Source organism: Xenopus laevis, chromosome 6S (genome assembly GCF_017654675.1).
Source record: "Xenopus laevis strain J_2021 chromosome 6S, Xenopus_laevis_v10.1, whole genome shotgun sequence".
NCBI lineage: Eukaryota > Metazoa > Chordata > Amphibia > Anura > Pipidae > Xenopus > Xenopus laevis.
Window position 1 is genome coordinate 25,920,949 of NC_054382.1, and position 26,784 is coordinate 25,947,732.

Genomic DNA, 26,784 nt, shown 5'->3' on the forward strand with positions numbered 1-26,784 from the left:
GTCGCACCAATAAAATATTTCGTTGAACTTAAAGATGTGTTGCTCCTTCTTTAACCAATTCATGGGAAAATCCATCGGATAATCCCCAGAGCCCAGTTAAATGTATATATAGGTTAATCAGTGCTTAGCTCCATTCCATACATTAATGTTGTCTTTCACATTTGTTTGTGTAGTGGCAGATTATTACTGTAACGAAAGAATAAAATGATTCATTAAAACTGTTATTCCAGTGAATATTAGCCAGTAATTCCCATTAGCAGTTTTATCGACGCCTAATACAGGTATGGGACCTGTTATCCAGAATACTCTGGACCTTTGGCTTTCCGGATAAGGGGTCTTTCCATAATTTGGATCTTCATACCTTAAGTCTATTAGAAAATCATATGAACATTAAATAAACCCAATAGGCTGGTTTTGTTTCCTATAAGGATTAGGGATGTACCGAATTCAGGATTCGGTTCGGAATTCGGCCAGGATTCGGCCTTTTTCAGCAGGATTCGGATTCAGCCGAATCCTTCTGGCCGGCCAAACCGAATCCGAACCCTAATTTGCATATGCAAATTAGTGGTGGGGAGCGAAATCACGTGACTTTTTTTCAGAAAACAAGGAAGTAAAAAATGTTTTCCCCTTCCCACCCCTAATTTGCATATGCAAATTAAGGTTTGGATTCGGTTCGGTGTTTGGCCGAATCTTTCATGAAGGATTCGGGGGTTTGGCCGAATCCAAAAAAGTGGATTCGGTGCGTCCCTAATAAGGATTAATTATATTTTAGCTTTGATCAAGTACAAGGTACTGTTTTAATACAGAGAAAAAGGAAATCATTTTTAAAAAATTGGGATTATTTGGATAAAATGTAGTCGATGGGAGACAGCCTTTCCGTAATGCAGAGCTTTCTAGATAACGGGTTTCCAGATAACGGATCCCATACCTGTACTCTTATTCTCCTGTATATGCACACTCCCATTCTTTAGAATTTAGTGAGCCCATCAGTGTGCTTTCTAACCCTGATACTGAGTTCTCCGAAATACAGTGTGCATAAATATATATTTTATTTACATTTTTTGATGATACTGTTAATTTAATACCACATGGCCCTGTTTCCTAGTTTCTAGCTAAACAATTTATATTACAGGTATGGGATCCGTTATCCGGAGACCCGCTATCCAGAAGCTCTGAATTACAGAAAGGCCGTCTCCCATAGACTCCATTATAATTAAATAATCCGACTTTTAAAAACGATTTCCTTTTTCTCTGTAATAATAAAACAGTAGCTTGTACTTGATCCCAACTAAGATATAATTAGTCCTTATTGGAAGCAAAACCAGCCTATTGGGTTTATTTATTGTTTACATGATTTTCTAGTAGACTTAAGTTATGAAGATTCAAATTACAGAAAAATCTGTTATCTGGAAAACCCCAGGTCCCGAGCATTCTGGATAACAGGTCCCTTAACTGTACTTACTATTGGAGGGGCGTTGCAGACTATTGCACAAACATACATAAGGGGGTCCACAGACAAAGAGTGCGTATGTCTTCTTCCATGTCTTATAGGCAGGGGTCCCCCACCTTTTTTTACTTGTTAGCCACATTCAAGTGTAAAATAATGTTGAGAGCAATATAAGCACACAATCAGTTGCTGGGGCTTGCAAATAAGGGTTGTGATTGGTATTGGTAGCTTCTATGTGGACTTAGCCAACAGGAGACTCTGTTTGGCAGTACACATGGTTTTTATGCAATTAATGATTTTCTTTAAGCCTGGAATTCCAAAATAATCACCTGTTTTGAGGCCACTGGGAGCAACATCCAAGGGGTCGGAGAACAACATGTTGCTCACGAGCCACTGGTTGGGGATCACTGTCTTAAAGGGGAAGTGATGCGGTGTGGGCAGTCCGTTTTAAGGGCACACATGTGATTAATGAGTGGTTTGTTTGGAGAGCTTGTTATGTGCATGCTTGTGACGTCACACACATGTGCATAACTATGAAAAGCTGTGGCACTATTCTCAGTGCTATGGAAATGGGTGCCTACACCAGGAATTCCCTCTTGGTAAGGGCAGCCTAATGCAGGCAGGGGCATTCTTTTAAAAAAACACTATTTTCTCCCAACCGGAGTGCTGGCTCTTTTAGTCCACACCGCTGGTGGGTGCAACATTTTTTAGGTGATGGATTTCCTTTAAAGCATAATACCAAGTAGCATTTTGACGCCAGCTAATTGGGCATTAGTGATTGTGGGACAGTGCCACCTTCTGCCATAGACAACGTGTTTTCCATCCAGTGCCGTGGCAAAACTATAGAGGGCCCAGGGAAAAGGTGGCCCTGGACAATGTGGTCAGATTCCTCTTTAGTTTGAAAACCCAACCTCCCTAGCTTTTTTCTTTGTTAATATTTTCATGCCTAAATGCAGAAGCAGGGGTCGGTGGCTGGGGGGTTAGTGCGGGCAGGTTGTGCACTCTTGGCCCCGCAGAAGAATTTTTTCCAGTGACTACAAAGCAGCTACAGATGGGCAAGTGTGTGAAATGAGCTACAAGTTATATGCTTGGTGCATAGCTCACATTTAGGTGCTCGGACATGAAGCCTGTTCGCAGACTGTAGGTATTAATAGGATACTTACTGTTGGGTTTGCATGAGGGGCATGTTGGTGTTATCATAAGTGTCTGTTTGCATTGTAGGCACCATCTCCCCAGTCACTGGGTGGAACACTGGCAGGGTGGACAGAGGCCAAGCAATTTCCCTCTTCTTGGACATGTCCCGCAGCTCCTTGGTAGATTTCTGAATGGCACTGTGGTGCACTAGCTGGATGCTGTAGTAAAAAGTGAAAGAAACATAGATCTACTTTTATAAGCTTTTACACACTGATCCATTCAACATATATACATATACAGTGCCAATCCAAATACAAGATTCATCCACGGCAGTGGTTCCCAAAGAGTGGCCTTGACTCTGAGGGGTGCAGGGATGTGGATGGGGGGCATCCCAAAGACCAGTTATACACCACTTTGTTCAACAAATTAACAGGGCTGGAGCAGAACATACTTTTAGCCTGTTTTTTAAATCACAAAAATCATGTTTTTTGTTACTTCTTGAGCTAAACGGGGAAATGCAAGCTTGGTCTTTGCAAAAAATAAGATTATCGGAACTCAAATAATCCCCCTGCATAATGGATTCCTGCTGACATATCAGTCACAACAAATGGTGAAGAGAACCTCGCAAGAACCAAACACGGAGTACAGCAACAGGCAAATGTATATTCAGCACAAGCTCTATTCATTGCACTCACGGTAAACAAGGAAGTAAATTTTAGGAGATTGCCTATTATATTTCCTAGAGAGTAGAAATGAGGACTACATGGCAGATACAGCAATGTTTTTCATATATGAGATGGTCAGGGTTGGGTCTGACCAAATGTTGGACATCACAGTATAACGTCCAAAATAAAATCTGGATAAAGTCCAAAAATTATTGTTTTAGGTTCAATGGTTATGGCATGAGCAAAGTGGGGACAGATGGGGTCTTGTCTAGGGAGCTCAAAAACGTGGGCACAAGTGCTTAAAGAATGAGCAATAAGGGGCATACTTTTGAGCTTTTTTTAAATTTTAAATTATACAAAATCACCAGGACCATCAATTACTAAAATACTTCAAATTCATTGCAAATGTAATTTTAAAAAAAAAATCTTTATATTATTATTTATGAACAATTCTTTTTTAATTCTACTATTGTCTGCCAAGCCAGGAATGCCATAAATCTATAAAGCAATTCTGCAGCAAATATCCCCACATTTAAAAACCCCTTCCCCCAACCAGACTGCCCTTCTTATAGATGCTAAAATGCTAAATAGGCAAATATAAAGCACAATAAAAAGTCACATGACCGCCTAAACATTTATGTGCGTGTGTATATGCAGTAGATGTGTTTATATATATATATATATATATATATATATATATATATATATATATATATATATATATATATATATATGCCTTGTTATTGGGTACAGACTGTTTACATAGAACTTATAACACTGGTACAGCAAGAGGCAATGAGTGACTGCTCTAAATGCAGAAAAATGCAGAATAGCTCCACTCCTTTTCACAGGAAAATGTGACACACCTTTTTCAAAACAAAAAAAGGAAAAGGAAATGTCTAACGAGAAAAACAAACAGCAAAAACCTATTTTTATAACAATCAAGAGAAGAAAGTAGAAAGACTGGCTGTTGCCTGTTTAAAAGGAACCACTTTGTACATATGCGTACAGGTATAGGATCCCTTATCCGGAAACCCGATATCCAGAAAGCTCCGAATTACGGAATGGCTCCCGTAGACACCATTTTATCCAAATAATCCAAATTTTTAAAAATGATTTCCTTTTTCTCTGTAATAATAAAACAGTAGCTTGTACTTGATCCCAACTAAGATATAATTAATCCTTATTGGAAGCAAAACCAGCCTATTGGGTTTATTTAATGTTTAAATTAATTTCTAGTAGACTTAAGGCATGAAGACCCAAATTATGGAAAGATCTGTTATCCGGAAAACCTCAGGTCCCGAGCATTCTGGATAACAGGTCCCATACCTGTACTAGAAAACTTTAGCGATCATTTTTGTTGACCCTGGACACAAGTGCAAAAAAGGGCTGCAAATATGTACCTGTATCGATTAAGGTGGCCTGCATAGCTATAGATCTACAGAAAGCCTGCAATTAAGAATAGACCTGCATGCTACTTTTTATTATATCAGAGGACAAAGCTGTGATGATGGTGATGACATTGCTTTAGGAGAATCATTCTGAGGGAACATGATCTGCGTTCATGACTTAGTCCTAGAGGCAATACAATGGGAAGATTTTTAAAGATGGCTGAAGGCACTGTGTATCCAAAAGTATATCCAAACTTGTAAACTAGTTGGTAGGTGCCTCATACTGTTTGAGTTCTTCTTTCTAGTGACCCATGACCACAGTTGAAGTCAGCTCATGAATACAGCACTTCATACACAGGCAGCAATGTATTCATGTGGGAGGTGATAGTGCTCAGAAACAGAGTGCAGAGACTCCTAGTATTTATCTAGAGTGGAGAACATGGTCTAGTATCCAGAATGCTTGGAACCTGAGGTTTTTCGAATAAGAGATCTTTTTGGAAAATAGCGCACAATGTCTTACTAAAACATGGATTTATGAGGCTTACGTACCGTCAAGTGCAAGGTACCATCTTATAATAACAGAGAAAATACGAATCCAAAGAGGACCCTATGGAAAATGGCCTTATCATATTTTATAGCTTTCCGGATAAAAGGTTTACTGATTACACTATATGTACAAGCCAGTGTCGGACTGGGACACCAGGGGCCCACCCAAAAACCTTTGACCAGGGGCCCACCAATTAATTTTAGACAAGGTGCCCCGCTCTTAGTACTGTACTGTTAGTACTGTTATTCTTCTTCTCTTCACTCAACCTCTATTCTCCGAGTCTCTTCTTTATACACAATAATCTATTATTCCATCTATTTAGCCTCTTTGTTCTTAAAGAAATAGGGAATGACCATGAAATAGGCCAAATGTTTAGCAGCATGAGGGCCACTGACACCTGAGCCCACCGGAACTTTTCCTGGTTTCCCGGTGGGCTAGTCCGACACTGATACAAGCTCTTCCACTGTCTACTAATAATGGAACAATTTTATTTCCATGAAATCAGTCAAAATTGTTAATATCCAATACAATTCTGTATTTAAATACACCCGCCTGTAGTTCCCTTCAGCAAACATTTTTGGTAAATTCATTGGATGTTCAGGTTCATTTCCCTAATATTATACCAGTTAAAGGTTTGATTCCAGTTATTGTGTGAGTCCAGAGTGACGGATGAAGGATTTGAAAAATAAAATGAAAAAAGGAAAACTTAGTCGACATTGTTTTTTCGTATGTGGCTTGTGTCCGCCCAGTATGAGCATTAAGAATCACACAGGAAAGTACAGAGGAGAACCATAGGAGATCACACAAATGAAATACAAACACCATAACCCTGTGCTATCCGCTGGCCTGATATTTTTTTATTAATCTAACTGAATAATTGTTCCTTTTAAACATCTCTGTTGAACCTATATACACTAAAAGCAGCTTTCACCAAAATAACGAGTGAGTCGATGTCAGCATGGAACATGGGAACACATGAATGGCTCATGGCAATCTATAGTGAGGTGGGGAGGGTTACATGGCAACGGTAAGAACAAAAAGAAGACACTTACTCTGGTGTTTGCATGTTTCTCTTTTCCCTAGAAACAAAACAAATGTATGAATTAAATAATAGCATTGAAATCTGAGGCACTTCTTAAAAAAATAGGGGGGGGGGACGATGGTGCTAAATGGGTCATAAATGCTGTTGCAAGTTCAAAGATAAAAACTGATCAGCAGCAGCATTTACCATCATGGCAAGGACCTGTCATTTGCTCACAGCTGAATCTCAATGTGCCATTGTTAAGCTGGCCGTACAAATAAAAATAAATCCAATCTTTTGGCAAAGTCAACCACATGGCCAAATAACTGGATCAGGATAGGGGCCTATGGATGCACATTGGGAGAGGGCTGTACTACAACTCCTATGCACTACTTGCCTGAATGGATTGTTAAACCAGTTATCTCGCTAATCTTTGTCAAGCTTCATTTGGAGCAGGCCCTCACTCTACCTCCATAAAAAGCTAATGACTCAATAAGGAGGAACCAAGTTGGCTATTAATATGAGCACATGAACATCCACCTTCATTCTCCAGCTCTGCTTTACTTGTCCTGCACTTGGCGATGAACTAATACTTGACTTCAGTTCTCTACATTCATGCTTGTGTTAAGTCACGAGATATCTAAGGGGCAGATTTAATAAGCTTGAGTGAATTTTCGAAGTCCGAAAAGTTCGAATTTCGAAGTAATTTTTTGGATACTTCGACCATCGAATAGGATACACCGACTTCGAATTTACTTCGATTCGAAGTAAAAATCTTTCGAATATTCGACCATTCGATAGTCGAAGTACTGTCTCTTTAAAAATCCTTCGATTTCAATACTTCACCAAATTAGCCTATGGGGACCTTCCAGTGCATTTTTAAAAGTTTTTGGCATAGAATAAAAATCCTCGATCGATCGCTAAAAATTGTTTGAATCGTTCAATAGATTTTTAATCGATCGATCGAATGCTATTTTAGAGCTAAATCCTTCAAATTCGATGTTCGAATTCGAAGGATTTCAATGCGATGGTTTTAACCCCTCGAAATTCAACCCTTGATAAATCTGCCCCTTAATGTCCACCTAAGAGTTTAAGTAGACTAGAGTTGTAAGCCAAGTCTTCTACACTTCCTAGTGGACACACAAGGTACTCCAATTCTTCATGAGTATGCTCATAACCTGACAACCCCAATATTGCTATGAAGTACAAGTAGAAATGTCTATAGTTATAAACACTTCATTATTTAACCTCAAAGAATCATCTTGGCAACTAGAAACTCTTAGAAGGCTTAACTTATTCACAAGGGAATTTTCTGTCTACATTTCCATGGGGTTTGTACTTCTAATCCGAGTGAATTGAACCTTGTGATTACTTTATTGGTTGGTGAAATAGGTTTTGTTAATCTGAATTCATCAACTGATGGTCATTACATGTCTCCAATTATTCCAATCTAAGTGTTAGATGTTGTTAACCTGTTGCACCAGCAGATAAACCTTAAGAATGAAACCAAAGGGACTCAGATGTTTGGATCTATTTGCTTAGTGGCAGCCTGGTGGCTCTGGATTTGACTGGGAGCAAATGTCTACAGATTCCATTGCATGCACATGGACAGAAGCGTGTGTATGAAAATGCAAAGACATGATACAAATGCTTTACACAAACAGATGAGTGCAGACAATAACACATTTGATGAATTGTGCAAAGTATGGAAAAAAACCTGATTACAAAATGATAAAAAATAATTGTGATTTTCTGTTACTTGCTGCTTTCTAATACCTTGATGCCTGTGACTTACTACAGAGTACAAAAGTCTTGGAGCCATATTGATGATATTTATTCATATTCAAATTACTAATCAAATATATTTTCCAGGATGCAACAGTAAACTCTTAGCTATTGCCTGTGAACAATGTTAGAGGAGATATACCCTGTAACTTAGCAAAAATAAAACAATATATTTTTTTTAGAAATGTCCAGTAAAACATATTGGCAAAGGTTATTCTGCACATGGAACCATATGGCTTTACATATTTCTGTTGGGCTGGGAGCGGCCATGATTGCCTCACTCTCATTCAGAGACTCTACTAAAACTGTGGTCTCTGCCAGATTTCTATATAAAACAGTTCTTGCTTGGCGTTATGGGGGAGAATAGCAATTCTCATGGTTTTACTAGCATAGAATTCCCAGCAAAACGTGTATAATTTTCTAAATTCTTAAATGTCTGTATAATGAGCCTTTATAGCTCCAGGCAGTTGCATTCATCAAATGACCGTAGGAAACACATAGATAGACCCTGGAACATAAAACGAGTACTTCGAAGGCAACTAATAACTAATTAATTCAAAGGCAACTACCTTCAAGAGTTTAGATGCTGGGGAATTCCGTACCACTTCCGTTGAACTGAAGAAGCCATTCGGAAAAACTCTAAATGTCCAGTTGCCTTTGAATTAATTCTACTAGACACTGTAAAAGGAGTACTGTTTGTAGCCACACATCAAGATTTAAACAAGAGTCTCATACTTAATAGTGATGGGCGAATTTGGGGCGTTTCACTTCTCTGAAAAATTTGCAAATTTCCAGTGAAATTCGCGAAATGGCAAGAAATTCGCAAAATGACTAAAAATTCGCAAAACGGCACCGGCGTCTCGGTTTTGATGCCACCGTCCGTTTTTGATGCCAGCATCCATTTTTTTGACGCTGCCGTCCATTCTTTGGACGCAGTGAAAATTCGCTGGCGAAAATACAATGGGGTCCAAAAAAAGTTCCATTTTTTTGATGCCAGCAAATTTTCGCTGCGGTTTCGCAAATTTATTCGCCAGGGCGAATCGCAGGAATTTGCCGCAAATTCGCTCGTGCAGAATAAATTTGCCCATCACTAATACTTAATTCAAAATGCATAGAAACAACACCAGAAGCCAGCATGGCCTACATCAGGTCTATTCAACTGTTGGACCAAGGTCTAGGTATCTCTATTCAAAACATTTTTATGTCCTATACCTTTATATCTTCATCTCTTAATTATAATCCAACAAACACAATTTGGTAGATAATTAATCCTTAATATCAAACACATTGAGTTCTGAGCAGAATCTAGATGTGTACAAGTCCAACATTTGCATATTTCATCAAAATGGCATCAGTATGGAAATAACATACGTCATCTGCAGCCAACACTGGTTGAACCGATTCAGAAGGGAAGCTGGACTTGCCTAAAATATTCAACCCCATCAACTCCAATACCCATGATACCGAAGAAGATGCAAATATTTTACAAAGTCAGGTTATGATTGTGTGTGCAATCAAGATAAAAAGAACGTGGGTACTTACATGCCTTCTCTCCGGCAGCACATAATATAGGCCAAAATAGCTAAGAGCACCAAAGCCACCGCCGAGGGCACCGCCAGTGTAATAAGGAAGTCCGAGTAATAATCTCTGCTTCTCAGAGTGTCAGAGGGAGGACTGTACTCTCCTACATCGGGTAATATTCCATCTCCACGTATCACTTCCTGCGTAATGTACACTACCTTCATTTTATCCACCTGAAACACGCCGGGAGCATTTTGTCAGGAAAAGTCTGGTAAACTGTGGAATTTGCCTGAAATGCATATTGTTTTGCTTGGCTATTGAATGGAATAAGAAGAACATTTATGTCTGGGGACATATAGGGGGTTATTTATCAAGGTCCGAATTTATCTCAGTATATCTAATATCAAACTTTGAGCAACTCCGAATTTCCAAATGGACCTTATTTATGAAGAAAAAGGGGCGAAAAAATAGGGGTTCCCAGAAAACTCAGAATAGTTCAGAGTTTTCCGCAAAAACTACAATTTTTTCGGAGTTTCCGGAGTTTTTTGCGCCGAAACGCAGAAATCATCGGATATTGGTACGAACCTCAGCGCAGACACTGGAACCTTCCCCAATGACTTATACAGGACCTCGAGAGCTTTTAGCTGCCAGGGTTTCGGATTCAGAGTTTTTTGACCATCGGACTTTAATAAATCTCGATAAATACATCGGTTTTTTTTTTTGCTCAGAAAACTACGAATTATTCGAGGTTCGGATATTCTGAGCTTGGTAAATAACCCCCGTAAAGTGTTTATGAACATTTGTCCACTTTCATTTTAATATTATCCCTTTAAATGTAAAATTTGAATTTTTCCCATTTTTGTGGGGTTTTTTCCCCAACTGCTAGCATATTTGCATAAAAACTTGAATTGGAAAAAAATTATTTCCATGAAAATCACATTATTCCATTCATTTAATTTTTGCTTTAATGGAATTATAAAATAGATTGGATGTTTAAAATACACCTCCCAGAGAATTCACATATATTTTCCTGTGGGCATCACGTAATTAACTGACGTATCTTTCAGAGATAAATGTGACCGTGAGAATAGGACACTACAAAAGGAATAACATTAAATAACTAACCAATGAAATCTTGCACCAGTCTATTTGAAACTGGGCTCGGAATTTCTTATCGCAGCTTATTGCAGGTTCCATCTCCTGGCTGCACCTCAGCTGGTTTTGGGGGTTTTCCACTTCTCTCAGACAAGATGAAAAAGGAGAATCTGCTCCCACCATAACATAAACTCTATGGAAAAAAAGTTTAAGTGATGTCAAGTTCAGTGTTAGAACAGAAGGAAGCAAATCTGGTACAATGAACACCAGCAGCACCAAGCAGGGAACTCCTGGGAAATGAATTCTACAGATTTTACTCTGACCAGGCTGTAGCTCATTTTGGGGCGAAGCAGCTGACATAGAGACTTTGGGGGTAATTTATCAAAATCTGAAATGTTCTAACTATTTTCTGAAAACCACTCTGACCAAATCCACACTGACTTCCCCCCCCCCCATTAATCAATACATTTTCACAATGCGGAAAAGACTTGATGAAATTGTGAAAAAAAATCCAGATTTGTCAATGAAAACCTGACCAACTACAAAGTTGCTCAGATATAAGACATATTTAATATATTATATTTAATATGTAAAATGTCTCAATCTTGTTTTTAACTGAGATTGAATTGATGATATGAAAAAAAAAATTCCATTGCACAAATTAAAATAGCAGATGTGTAACTCCTGGTTTTATTGCTACTGTGAGGAAACTGGTCTTGATAGTCAGCAAGCCAAATAATTTCTCCGCTCAGTAATAATCCACATACCCAGTTATTTCGCAGTCATTGACGCATGGCTGCACTTTTTTGTTTTAAAGCTAATAGACAATTTGTCACTTTTATATGAGATTGAGAAACAACAGCAACAATGCTGTTGTTAACTATATATAACTATATATATATAAAGTTATCAAAGTGTTAGCTTCTGAAACATGCCAAGGGCTTGGAATGGTGGACACTCGGGTCTCATAAGAACCCTCAACATTAGTGGTTGTGGTCCTGAGATGGCTAATGAGATGGATAAAGTGTGAGTTTTGAGTTTGGATAGTGGCCAAGTTAACCATGACAATGGCACACATAAGCACCAAGATCATCTGTTTATTGCAGACAGAGAAACGATACACTGACTGCACTCATTGTCTGCATTTTTGCCCTTTAAAGATGGCTCCGGTTCCAACCATCGCAGACCACAATATCCAAACAAAACACAAAGATGCAGCTATAATTAAGGAGATGAAATGTCATTTATACAGCAGAATTTTTATGAAAAATACATACTGTTCCACATAAAGGAGAAATGCTGGTCTTCTCATGTACAGTTATAAACCACAATTTACTCCCCGACCCCTGTCAATGGTATAATTAAATGTACTAAAATGATTTTCAGGCATTCTAAAAGCCTGCATTAGTTTGCGATAGCATGAATATTTATAAGACAGCTCTTGAAAAACTATCCAAATGCTTATTGTTATACAGGAATCAATATTTAGTAAATCGGCCTCTGTAATTTGCTGGCAGCTGCATTATGTGACCTCTGGGTATGCATTAAAAGCTCCTTTCCATTCCACAGACACAATGAAGTCGTCCTTCTCTTTGCATTATGTACTGTGATGCCCCTAAAGGTTATTCCAATATATCAACCTTGTGCTCTTGTACTTTTCTCATTTACTGTGGCAATATGTCTACAGTACATTCTAAGGACAAATGCTCCATCAGCATCTATGGATCCCTGCTCAGCACCAGGAGATCATAATAGTTCCAGTCTCACATGTCAGCAGATGGCAATCATGTGAGCTTATCTGAGGATAAGAAGGGCCACGCCAACTGCATTTAAATGCAATCCATTTAAAATCAGTGTAGCCCCTGCAATTTGCATTTATGAGATCTCTCCCTGGTCCTTCAAGTGCTCTACTAAGTATTTAAGGGCACTATATTACATTTATATCTTTATGCATGGATTGGATAGTCTTACCCTTCTTTCATGTTATTGATAGGAAGTGGAACTCGCCCTCCTCGGTCCAGCGCAGATGTAATATTGATGGCATTAAGTCGATCAGGTTGCCAGACATTTTTTACTGCTCCCAGAAAATCTCCAAGCACTTCACTAGCCAGCATTTCTTCCACATTCATATTTTTAATAAAGAATTCAGCCTGATATGGCAGCGGGAAATCTAGTCAAGGATGACACATCAATCACATTTTGAATAGATAGTGAAGACTATACAGGAAAAAGGTGAGTTGGGAGCATGGACATGCACGACTAGGCAGATGAGGAATAAAACCAGTAGGAATGGTTTAGTAATGTACTCCATCTATTCTGCTGCAAACAACTCATGCTGTTCTGACATACCAATGGATGACTACCTAATTGATTTGCGCTCCCTCAACCTAATATGTACAACTGCACCTGCTATAGGTCTGGTACTCAAGGCATGAGCAGACCTTCCAGTGTTTCATATTTTAGCAGGACTGATCTGAGATAAATACTTTATTAATATATATATTTTTTTAAATAATTTTTTTTTTTTTTTATTTCTATGTCAACAAAGCTCGAAGGAGTAATCTTAAGGTCCCCATACACAGGCTGATATACAGTAAGCTGCTAACAGATTCATTCGGCAGCTTATTGGGCAGCATATAGGGTCCTCCAATGGGCTTCCCTGATCGATATTTAGCCAAAAGTCGGCCAGATGTTGATCGGGTAGGTTTAAAAATCTCATCGGATTGAGGACTACATCGGGTCGTTGAGGCAGTCCTTGATCCAGGTTGCCCTAGGGCTCACAATTGAATCAGCCAAATATTGCCCATCTCAAGTTGGGCATATCGGGAAAGATGTTGCCAAATGAGTGGACCAGCTTAAATACTTTACACCAGTAATGCCCAACCAGTGCCTTACGAGCAACATGTTGCTCACCAACTCCTTGGTCTCAAACAGAGCTTCCTGTAGGTTGCCATTCAATATAGGGGCTAACAAATAGCCAATCACAGCCGTTATTTGACATCCCCAGGAACTTTTTTCATGCTTGTGTTGCTCCCCAACTCTCTTTATTGAATGGGTCATCGTTAAAAAAAAAAAAGTTGGGAACCCCTGCTTTACACTAAAGGATTTATAAAATATTTTTGGTGTTCTCCCAGGACATGGAGAAGCTTCAAGTAAAATTCTGGAAGCATTAACCTAAAACAACTCAATAAATGCTGGGCACATTTTGACATAGGCTGTTTTTGCACAGCCTGTTTTATCTGTATTTTAACGTTTAGCCATGGGCCTTAACAATTTTTCTGGCATTACAGTGCCCTCTTGTGGGTAAGATAATGCACTGGCTGAATGACTGTTTTCCATTACCATCTAACGATTCTGAAAAGCACCTCTAGGACAAGGGAGTATTTTTGTTTATCCGCAATAAATGTCATGCAACACACATTTATTGTTTTAATAGTGTGAAATACTTTTATTTATGGTTATTAGTTCCAAACTAGAAAGCCTCACTAAAACGTACATATATATTTCAAAATGTGATAGTATTTACCTATGATTGCAAGCTTTATATTACTCTATTTGCTGTAATACAATTGTACGTAAGTTACCTATGATTATAAGCTTTGTATTACTCTATTTGCTGTAATACAATTGTACGTAAGTTACCTATGATTATAAGCTCTATTCACTGTAATACAACTGTACGTATTTAGGTTGTAGTAAAAAAACTGGCTTAAATGAAAGTAGAAGGGGTTGGGGGTTCAGTACATAAATAGGTATAATTAAACAGGAATTTAGGTTATGCATTCATATAGAATAATGTTACACAGCACAGATAAATACAGTTAGACATTCAGTATAATCCAGTTAATGCTACATGCATCTTCAAAATTAATTTAAGGATACCAGTATTATTCATATAAACCCATGTTGCAGTCAAAGTCATCATGAGCTGTATCAAAGAGTATATGATCATCACTTCTAATATCCTGAAAACAGTAGGCATATAATTCCCTAGATAACTGACACAAAAGTGTATAGTACTCATCTGTATTGGGGATTCCATGGGACAAGCAAGAGTCTTCTTTAGACACTCTCACAATAGTAGCTAAGGGTTCTGCATGGTATGTGAATTTATGAATTCTATTAATGATTTTTTTTGCCAGCTCTCAAGAAGGAGCATGCATTACATGAATTGTGTAAGTACAGACTTTTGTAGGGGATCAGACAAGTCCTTCCCCTGATTTTCAGTCTGTGACATCATCCAGCCCTGTTACAATCTGGAGAGCCATCTGATTGGCTGGGCACCCCAGTGTATCCCTGGGAGATGATGAGGACCCAGGGGAGTGTCTGACTTTGGTGCCAAATGCACAGGGTTACAGACAGAGCTGATAAAGGAGCCCCTGCTGCAGCAGCCAACCAGAGGAGAGGGGAGAGTGAAGGTGCATCATGTGAAACTGTGGTTTTTGCTCAGCTGGACAAATCTGAGTTTCAGCCTAGAAGGAGAGGTTGCCCTGTATTCCATTCAGTGGTTGGATGCCAGTTGCAACCCTTGTGTGTCCCTGATGTGAGGACAGGTGTTTCTCATCAGCCTGCCACATGGGAGCTACAGCCTACTGTATTTCCTAAAGGAGAGGTACATTGGGGTAGGTAGCGCTACTTGGGGAATAAAGAGCTCTGGGGAAAAGGGACACTTCATGTGAACTGAACTGTGTTGTCCACCCGGAGTGGAGAGAGACTGTGCTAGTTACTAGAATGAACAACGTTTCCCCAGTATAGGAATATTATTGCATTGCACTGTATAATCTATTCTTTATTTTATTCTTTATATAAAGTTTCTCTTGGTTTACTGTAAACTGTGTGTTTTATTTTCCTAGAGGAACTCCCTGCTCACTAGGTAGAGGCACTGCACTGTAAATCCCAGTTCCCAGTATCTTTCATCCGCAAACAGAACACAGGGCCCTGGATTGCAAGGGATTAATCGCTAAAAGAGTGTGTAACCAAGAAAGGGTTATACTTTTATTTTAAAATGCCATTCAGATTGACAGTTGTTGTACTGTCAATGCCTATACCAGAATTACCCTCTCCTGCTAATTTATAAAAAGTAAAAACATCCCCTTTCTAACATATTTATCAAATAGAGTATGCCTGTGTTGCTACAGAAGTCACTCAGGGAGCAATAACGGCATAAACATATGTTAAGAGAAAGCAAGTCAAAATGTAATTGCTTGACCTTTAAATATGATAATCCCTTCAAAGAACAGCCCATCCCCAGTGTTAAATATTAAGCAATTTATTGTAGGATGGTGGTTACGCCATAAAGCTATAAAACTATAACATCTATAAAAGCCCATAAATCTGATCCCAAAGCAGTTTCCTAACTCAGACAGTCCTGTTTCAATGCATAAAATAGGCAGCATCCATGCTCTCTGTTCCTACCGCACCTTCAGCCGACATTATATTGATGACCAGATTGTGCCTTGCCGTCTCAAACGTGCGCCTATTATAAGCCGTTATCTGGAAGGAAGGGGAAAAGTGTAGCACATTAATAAGGTGAAAGGGAAAAGCAACCTTGGTGATGGGCAAGCACATAATAAGCAAATATCTGCTCTGTGTTTACTGTATAAGCCCCCGTCAAAAATAGAAAAAGACAAATAATTTAGAAACAAATACAAATGTATTGAAAAAAACTTAATTTTTATGTATTTAGATACAATTGTCCTATTTCATTAGTAAATATTACTTATTATTTATGCATGGTAGAATTTTTGGATCTATTACCAGGAAACCCATTAGGGAAGGATTCCTTGTGAAAAAAACCCAGGCCCTAAACATTTGTGACAATAGATCTACACAATGCTTTGCATAATATGGGTAAACTTTAGGAGCCTTCTAAAGATTCTGTGACTTATGGTATTTCCCAAACTGCACACTTCTATTCCTCAATTAAATAACAACTGATACTTGCTCTTTAAAACAAGACCACTGGTCTACCATTTGTAAAATAGTAACAGGTACAACATATAGTTAACTTGCCTTTTCAAAGAGAGATCAATATTTACAAGTCAATGCAAACACCATAAATAAAATACTCTCCCAAGACCTGACTTTACTATTTCCTGAGAAGCCTAAGAGGCATAGTGCCAGGAATCTGATGTCAGTCTAACTCATTCTGGAATTGTTTGGATCAGAGGGTCAACCTCACAGCACATTTCTGGATGTATCTGTGGAACACATTGATATACAGTATGGTTTTCTGTGCCTGATCTTAATACGTCTGTGTCTGGTGTAGGCAGATTATGCAGGATTTTGGAAGAATTTCGTTTACTCCAAAAAAGGAAAGATTATGGGAGAAATTTACTAAAGGGCGAATTTTCACCAGCGAAGGCTCTGCCACACTTCACATAACTTTGCCAGATGTTAATTGGCAGCGCATACGCTTTTTCATTATAATGCGAAGTTACGTCTCAGCAGGCAAACATTGGCGAAGTGTCGGCAGCTTAAATTCGTCAATGCAAGCATTTAAATTATGAGGGTAGACTGTTAAGGTTGGGGTTGTTTTCTCTGGAAAAAAGGCACTTGCGAGGGGACATGATTACACTTTACAAGTACATTAGAGGACATTATAGACAAATAGCAGGGGACCTTTTTACCCATAAAGTGGATCACCGTACCAGAGACCTCCCCTTCAGACTAGAAGAAAAGAACTTTCATTTGAAGCAACGTAGGGGGTTCTTTACAGTCAGGACAGTGAGGTTGTGGAATGCACTGCCGGGTGATGTTGTGATGCTGATTCAGTTAATACCTTTAAGAATGGCTTGGATGATTTTTTGGACAGACATAATATCAAAGGCTATTGTGATACTAAGCTCTATAGTTAGTATAGATATGGGTATATACAATTTAATTAAAAGTAGGGAGGGGTGTGTGTATGGATGCTGGATTTTCATTTGGAGGGGTTGAACTTGATGGACTTTGTCTTTTTTCAACCCAATTTAACTATGTAACTATGTAACTATGTAGTGAACTTTCATTAGCATTACTTTCTGCCTAGCAAAACTTCTTTAACATACTTACACTTAGGTCAATTTGAATAGGGTGGGTACATATAGGTTATATATATGTCTTTATTAGAGATGCTGGTGCAAATGCTTGAAGTGGACACTTATTAAAAATGTCAAGGAATCAAAATAAAGACAAAAGAGATCTAGACATGGGCCCACCCTAAAACAAATGTGGCATGTCCCTCAAATGGTTAAAACATTTTTTTAAATAGAACAGTTACAACCTTTAAACAAAATCCCGTCTTTTTTTTATATGACTTTTCAGCAAACAGGATATGATGTCACTGACATAAGATTGAGGAGGATGTAGCTTCATCTTATCATTTGGCCAAGTATAACCTAGAGAAGCAGACTCTGGCGAAATGGGTAACGTAGTGGAAAATTCGCACTTTGATGAATTTGCGGAGTATTGATCATTTGCTTGAGCGAAAATTTGCCTGGTGATATGGCGTTTCAATAGTAAATTGTCTCCTACGCCTGTTAGTAAATAGGCAACGCCCCTGTGGATTGTCTTTTTGGCGAATTTTCACTAGCGACAGCCACTTCACCCTTTAGTAATTTTGCCCTTTTCTTCAGGAGAACCCCAATGGAACTGGGAATAAAGGCAGGTGGGAGAAGCTAAGGTGGAAAGCCATACAGCTCTTTAGGTGACTAACATCCAAGTTCAAGTTCCTGCAAATATGCGTGATGATAGTGTGGACAAGGGCAAGGAGGACCCGTTATTCAGAATGCATGGGACCTGGGACTTTCCAGATAAGAGCTGTCATGTGGATCTCCATATCTTAAGTCTACTAAAAATCTTTTAAGGAGTAAATAAAACCAATAGGATTGTTTTGCTTCCAATAAAGAGAAATTATACCTTAGTTAGGATCAAGTACTGTTTTATTATTACAGAAAAAAATGAAATAATTTTAAAAATGTTACTTATTTGATTAAAATGTATTCTATAGGAGATGGCCTTCCTGTAATTCAGAGATTTCTGTATAAAGGGTTTCTGGTAGCAGATCCCTTACCTGTACCTCCAGGCTGCACTAGAAATATCTGGATAAGTGGTGTCATTGGGAAGTTGGTTGGCTACAGCCATTGCTTAGTGGTGAAAATGTGCGTAAACTTACCTACCAGCTCAAAAATGATGTGCTGACCCAAATCATGATAGAGCAGAAAGCAAAGAAGGATAAATCACCCTATGGAATTAGGTTTGCATAGGTTGGCCACCAGATAATGAAATAACATTGTCCCTACAGCACTTCTTCAGGGGTATTACAAGAAAACTGGAAATGTAATTACATTAAAATGAATTGTTATCCAGCATGTTCAGGACCTTGGGGTTTCTGGATAAAGGATCTGTCTGTTTGTTCCAGTCTGTAGTTTTATCACTAAGCAGGAGAGTAGGTTTTGCTCAGAGTATATCAAAGGAATGAAAAACATTAAACATCAGATGTGTCATTTTAATATGAGAAAAAGAGGAAGGTTTATAAAAAATCACATAGAGGAGGCAGAATGACTTATTTTGGATATATTTATTGAAATAAAATGTAGTTTTTTGCAGCCAGCAGTGCTGTACCCTTAGCTCGGCTCCCATGATATGAGATGATGTCTAATTAAAATTATTCAGTTAAATGACTAGAGAAGACGTCAGTCAGTATCTTCTTCTGTGAGGTGCCCAGTGAAGCAGCAGTAAGTTTGTCTCCTCATTACAGACAATATATTTATTATTATATATTCTTGTAATATTGTGGTGGACAGAGGGACACAGGAATAATTACATTTCAGTCATTTGCCATCATTTATATAGTGAATAAAGTACCCCCTCTTGTAAATTATAAGGATATAATACACGAAAGCCATGAATATCTTGTAAATGATTTCCTTATAAATGGTGAGTTCTGATGTCATCAGTTATAAACGGTGAGTTCAGATGTCATTTCTGTCACATGACTCACTGAAACTAATGTATTATAATAAATAAAGTACCCCCAGTTGCAAAATATGAGGATAATAGAAGTTACCTCGGCCTTTGGCCTCGTGTTTTTATACGGTCATAATACTCCTCGGTAACTTATAATATCCTTATATTTTACAACAGGGGGTACTTTATTCAGTATATTATAAGTTACAGAGGAGTTTCATGAGCATTTAAACAGGTCATGGAATGCAGAGGTAACTTCTAATATCCTCATATTTTGCAACTGGGGGTACTTTATTTATTATAATTCACACGTTTCAGTGAGTCGTGTGACAGAAATTACATCAGAACTCACCGTTTATAACTGATGACATCAGAACTCACCATTTATAACTAATGACATCAGAACTCCTTATAACCATTTATAAGGATATAATTTACAAGATATTCATGGCTTTTGTGTATTATATACATGTAATGCACTTCTACTGAAATAGATGCCCATACAACTAGGGTATTTAATATTACAATTTATAGGAATACAAAAAAAAACCCTTTCCCACAACATTCCTTGATTTTTTTCCCCTCCCACAGTTAATATTTCACTTGGCATCTTCTGTATTTGCACATATTGCTCACGTTTGGTTGCAGCATAATATATATGATCAGTGCGCATCAATGGCATTAAAGGGGGGTTGTCTGTGTGCAGATCAGGTGGCCACTGTGCAGGTATAAGGGTAAGGCCACACTAAGCGATAGCGCAGCGATTTGACTCGCGGCGACTTTTCGCCGCGACTTTTAATCCGCAATCGCTGGCGAAACTTTGGCGCTGGCGTCTATGGGGAATCGCGCAAAATCACCAGCGTAAAAACACACGCGGCGATCTTTTTTCTATTGTCGCTTGAAATCGCCTAGCGAGGCGATTTCGAGCGACAATAGAAAAAAGATCGCCGCGTGTGTTTTTACGCAGCGATTCCCCATAGACGCCAGCGCCAAAGTTTCGCCAGCGATTGCCGTTTAAAAGTCGCGGCGAAAAGTCGCCGCGAGTCAAATCGCCGCGCTATCGCTTAGTGTGGCCTTACCCTAAGGGTGCTTATCCAGAAAGCTCAAAATTACAGGAAAAACATCTTTAGAGTTCATTTTAAACAAATAATTTGGATTTTCTAAAATTTCTATGTAATGATAAAACAGTACCTTGTACTTGTACCCAACTAAAATATGATAAATCTTTATTGGAGGAAAAACAAAAAGTCTATTGGGGTTATTTCATGTTTAAATAAAATATTGGAGATGGCCTTTCTGTAATTCAGCACTTCCTGGATAACGGGTTTCCAGATAACAAATCCCATACCAGTACATAAAATGCAGTAATCAGCGATTTTGCCCATGGTATTTCAGAAAGAGAGAGCACTTCATTCAAGATTGGCAGAATGGGGGATACCTACATGTTCTTGTGCCCCATATTGCTCTGAAGCCTAATGGGCATTCAAAACACCTCTTTTTCTCTTTTCAGCAATATGCAGAACCCGTCATTATTTAGAGCTCTAGTAAGATTCCATTTCAGATCTGAAAGCTAATATGTATAATTCATGCCAGAGAGGTTGGCCTTATGCAAGGTTCATTGGAGTCCTGTGTTTTATTCACTTATTTGTATATCAATTTATTTTGCTTTCTCAGTCTCCCGCTACATTACCTTTCAGCAAACTAGAACATCATTTATTCATTAGAGATTTTATCCAGCTAGCAACAAAAAACTATTCAGTACAGTTTCTCACACTGTGAGACGTTTGACATTTGTTTAAGCTATTTTCTAATTATTTATATTTTGTGTATTTGGGCATGTTGAATTGAAACAGTATAATGAAAAGAAGGAGGACACGTTTATTACTACATATAGGGGCCGATTCATGAAGCTCGAGTGAAGGATTCGAATTAAAAAAACTTCGAATTTCGAAGTGTTTTTTGGGCTACTTCGACCATCGAATGGGCTACTTCGACCTTCGACTACGACTACGAATCGAACGATTCGAACTAAAAATCGTTCGACTATTCGACCATTCGATAGTCGAAGTACTGCCTCTTTAAAAAAAACTTCGAGCCACTACTTCGGCAGCTAAAAGCTACCGAAGTCAATGTTAGCCTATGGGGAAGATCCCCATAGGCTTGCCTAAGTTTTTTTGATCGAAGGATATTCCTTCGATTGTTGGATTAAAATCCTTCGAATCGTTCGATTCGAAGGATTTAATCGTTCGATCGAAGGAATAATCCTTCGATCGTTCGATCGAAGGAATAATCCTTCGATCGTTCGATCGTAGGATTTGCGCTAAATCCTTCGGGGCAGATGTATGAAGGGTCGAATATCGAGGGTTAATTAACCCTCGATATTCGACTAGGAACTAAAATCCTTCGACTTCGAATATCGAAGTCGAAGGATTTAGCGCAAATCCTACGATCGAATGATCGAAGGATTATTCCTTCGATCGAAGGATTATTCCTTCGATCGAACGATTAAATCCTTCGAATCGAACGATTCGAAGGATTTTAATCCAACGATCAAAGGAATATCCTTTGATCAAAAAAACTTAGGCAAGCCTATGGGGACCTTCCCCATAGGCTAACATTGACTTCGGTAGCTTTTAGCTGGCGAACTAGGGGGTCGAAGTTTTTTTTAAAGAGGCAGTACTTCGATTATCGAATGGTCGAATAGTCGAACGATTTTTAGTTCGAATCGTTCGATTCGTAGTCGTAGTCGTAGTCGAAGGTCGAAGTAGCCCATTCGATGGTCGAAGTAGCCCAAAAAACACTTCGAAATTCGAAGTTTTTTTAATTCGAATCCTTCACTCGAGCTTCATGAATCGGCCCCTATGACTTCGATATTCGAAGTTGAAGGATTTTAGTTCCTAGTCGAATATCGAGGGTTAATTAACCCTCGATATTCGACCCTTCATACATCTGCCCCATAATATTCCTTTTACTTTTATTACCTTGGGTAAGAAATTCATGTCCTGAATATTTTTACAATAATTGCTGGTGTGGCTCCTCTTTCTTTTCTCATTTATTTTTTGTATTTATAAATGACATATTACAGGTATGTGATCTATTATCTGAAAATCCATTACCCAGAAATCTCCAATTACATTATCTTCCATTTTTAAAAATGGTTCTTTTTATCTGCAATAATAAAACAGCACGTTGTTCTTGAGCCTTACAAAGATTTAATTAATCCTTATTGGAGGTAAAATAATCTTATTGGGTTTGATTAATGTTTACATAATTTTTAGTAGATTTAAGGCTTAGGGGCAGATTTATCAAAGGTCGAGGTGAATTTTCGAATTGAAAAAATCCAAATTTCGAGCTTTTTTGTGTACTTTGACTAGGTAATAGTCCAAATTCAATACGAATTTGCAAAAAATTCGAAAATTTGAAATTTATCATGTACTGTCTCTTTAAAAATTCGACTTCGACCATTCGCCATCTAAAATCTGCCGAATTGCTGTTTTAGCCTATGGGGGACCTCCTAGAACCTAATTGGAGTCAACTGGTGGACTTTGAAAAATCAAAGTTTTTATTGGGAAATTGAATTCGATCGAATGCGCTATTCCTTCGATTCGATTTTGACCGAATACGAATATTCGTTTGAAAAAGGACCTATTTGACCCAAAAAAATTTTGACTTAATTTCAGTTAGTCTTTTTGAATTTTGAAGCTTGTTCAATTCCAAATTCGACCCTTGATAAATCTTACCCTCTTAGAGATTCAAATTACAGAAAACCCCTTATCTGGAAAATAACAGATTCTGAGCATTCTCATACCCTGACCCCAATCCCATACCTGTATTACTGCAAGTTTTATGAAGCTTTTCAGTTATTTCAAATATTAGAGAATATTATTTTTTAAGTGCATCAACATCAGATAAAATTAGTGATAGGAGAATCTGTGGCGTTTCACTTCGCTGAAAAATCAGTGAATTTACCGAAAATTTGGTACGGTAAAAAATTTACGAGGAACAATGAAGTTAATGGGCGCCAAAATAATTTTGACGCAGCGACAATTTTGATGCAAGCGTCAGGGTGTCCAAATAATGTATTTGCTGGCAGCGAAACTTTGAAATTCGACAAGAATCCATGCCTGGAGAATATATTCACCTATCACTAGATAAAATCTGCCTTTTTTAAAGCAGGTTAAAAATGTTTGACTTGTAATTTTAAAGGCTCAAACATTTGTAATTTCATTACCGAAAAGTTATGGGCGAATTTGGGCCACTTCGATGGGCAAATTTGGGCCGTTTCGATTCACCGAAAAATAGTGATGGGCGAATTTGGGCCGTTTCGATACAGCGAAAAATTTGCGCGAAAGGTGTAAACAAAACCGGACGCCGGTGTCAAAAACGAGACTGGCGCACATTCGCTGGCAAAAATGCGCCGGAAATTCGCGCCTGGCGACTAAATTCGCCCATCACTAGTAAAGGACACTATCAGCATTACTCATGAAAGTAATATAAAGATGATTACATACCTCTATAACAGTGGGTTTCCCCACACTTTCTAATGTTGGTGATCCGTACAGAACTCCATCGCTGTAAGGTGTTCTCTGAATGTAACGCAACCATCCTGGTCTGTCTGGGTAACCCATTAAGTTTGTGTTAAATGTTATAGGGTCGTTACTTAGCTCACCTAAACGGGAAACACAGCGTCAAATTCTTCGCCAAATCTTGTACAGTATGTTCCATAGCATTTTTGTTAAATACTGGCACATTTATTATTATAAATTCCATTTACATAACATCGAACACTGTTAACTGTTATCACTGGAAAGCAACAATCAATACAAAGAACATTTACTTTTAGCCCTATATTATTAATGCAAAAACAGTGAGAACAAATCTAAGGGGCCGATTCATCAAGCTCGAGTGAAGGATTCGAAGTAAAAAAACTTCGAATTTCGAAGTGTTTTTTGGGCTACTTCGACCATCGAATGGGCTACTTCGACCTTCGACTACGACTCTGACTTCGAATCGAAGGTTTCGAACTAAAAATCGTTCGACTATTCGACCATTCGATAGTCGAAGTACTGCCTCTTTAAAAAAAACTTCGACCCCCTACTTCGGCAGCTAAAAGCTACCGAAGTCAATGTTAGCCTATGGGGAAGGTCCCCATAGGCTTGCCTAAGTTTTTTTGATCGAAGGATATACCTTCGATCGTTCGATCGCAGCATTTGCGCTAAATCCTTCGACTTCGATATTCGAAGTCGAAGGATTTTAGTTCCTAGTCGAATATCGAGGGTTAATTAACCCTCGATATTCGACCCTTGATACATCTGCCCCTAAAAGTTAATTTTAAAGGTGAACAAACCCTATAGACTTTATGGGGCAGATTTATCAATGGTCGAATTTTGAAGGTGAAACTACTTCGATATTCGACCATCAAATTGGATTACTTCGACTTTGAATATCGAAGTCAAAGTTTTTTTTCATTGAATTTGGCCATTTGCGGTCGAAGTAAAATCGTTCGATCGAACGATTCGAAGGATTTCAGCGCTCGATTGAACGATTTTTCTTCGACTTCAAAAAACGTAGAAAACCGCTCTAGAAGGTCCGCATAGGCTAACATAGCACTTCGGCAGGTTTAATTTGGCGAAATATTGAAGTCAAAGTTTTTTTAAAGAGACAGTACATCAATTATCGAATGGTCGAATATTCGAACTTTTTTACTTCGAATCGAATTCGAAGTCGTAGTATCCTATTCAATGGTAGAAGTATCCAAAAAATTACTTCAAATTTAAATTCATCAAGGGTCGAATTAAAAATTACAATTTTTGAATTCGAATTTAGAGTTTATTTTAATGTAATTTGACTAGGGAATAGTCCAAATTCAATTTGAGTTTAAAAACAAATGGAAATTTGAATTTTGAAATTTATCATCTACTGTCCCTGAATTCGACTATTTGCCATGTAAAACCTGCCGAATTGATGTTTTAGCCTATGAGGGACTTACTACAATTTGGAGTCGTTTGGTGGACTTTTGAAAATCTGGATTTTTTTTATGTAAAAACTTGAAACTTGAATAGAATTTGAGTTTGCGGGTGGATCCTATTCACCTAAATTTATAAAATTATACATTTTTAATAAATTTCGATTGGTTGTTTGTTTTTTTATAGAATTTTGAGTTTATGGGAGGTTTTAGAAACTTCCATAAACTCGAAATTCAACCCTTGTTAAATCTGCCCCTAAATGTGTAGCGTTACAGAGCATTTAATTTTTAGATGGGGTCACTAACCCCCTATCTTTAAGGGCACCTGTTGGGTAAAAATGTTATCCCCAACCAAAGGTGCGGGTTAATAGAGCCTGCATTCCGGTGGGGAAAACAGTATTTTTTTTAAAAAATGCCCCCTGGCAGTGCTCCGCTACCCGCAGCCATTTTCTGTCATTCGCATGCACATAATATGCATGTGACATCATTATGCGCATGCGAGTGCATGGGGGTTCCCTCCCGGTGCGGGTAGAGTAGCATTGGCGGGGGCGTTTTTTTAGAAAAAAAAACCTACGGTTTTCACCACCGGAATGCAGGCTCTATTAACCCGCACCTTTGGTTGGGGATAACATTTTTACCCAACAGGTGCCATTTAAAGCTGCAAAGAGTCAGAATAAGAAAAGAAAATCATTTAAAAACTATGAAAAGGAAAAAATTAAGATGAATTGAAAAGTTGCTTAGAATCATCCGTTCTACAACATACTAAATTTTAAGTTAAAGGTGAACCACCCTTTAATACAGGAATGCTGTTATCTTTTTCCAGAAAAGTTGGCAACCCTAGGGCCGCATGCTATCCTTTATATTAAGGGGCAGATTTATCAAGGGTCGCATTTTGAGATGACCTCAAAATTCGAATAAAAAAAGACCAACCGAAATTTCTAAAAAAAAAAAAATCTAATTTTTTAACTTCGGGTGAATAGGCTGTATTCTATCGTTCGATTCAAATTCAGATCGTATTTGATTGAATTCGAATCCAAGGATTTTCCAATAAAAAACTTTTATCAAAGTCCACCAAATGACTCCAAATAGGTTCTAGGAGGTCCCCCATAGGCTAAAATAGCAGTTTGGCAGGTTTTAGAGAGACAGTACATGACGAATTGAATTTGCACTATTCCCTAGTCGAAGTACACTAAAATTAATTCAATTTGGAAATTAAATTTTTCAATTCGACCCTTGATAAATCTGCCCTAAGTGTTAAAGGTAG

General features: G+C 38.2%; 1 protein-coding gene across 7 annotated transcripts in view; it reads right to left on the minus strand.

The window, feature by feature from the left end:
• sgce.S (sarcoglycan epsilon S homeolog) overlaps window positions 1–26,784 on the minus strand; it is a 49,584-nt gene that overhangs the window by 5,822 nt on the left and 16,978 nt on the right. For 5 of the 7 annotated variants that reach the window (XM_018268801.2, XM_041567236.1, XM_018268800.2 and 2 more), the window contains 7 exons: window positions 24,067–24,224; window positions 16,027–16,099; window positions 12,578–12,776; window positions 10,637–10,799; window positions 9,533–9,744; window positions 6,237–6,263; window positions 2,611–2,799 (listed from right to left, as the gene is read on the minus strand). In XM_018268801.2, coding sequence (XP_018124290.1) covers window positions 2,611–2,799; window positions 6,237–6,263; window positions 9,533–9,744; window positions 10,637–10,799; window positions 12,578–12,776; window positions 16,027–16,099; window positions 24,067–24,224 — 1,021 coding nt within the window. 7 annotated transcript variants of the gene reach the window in all.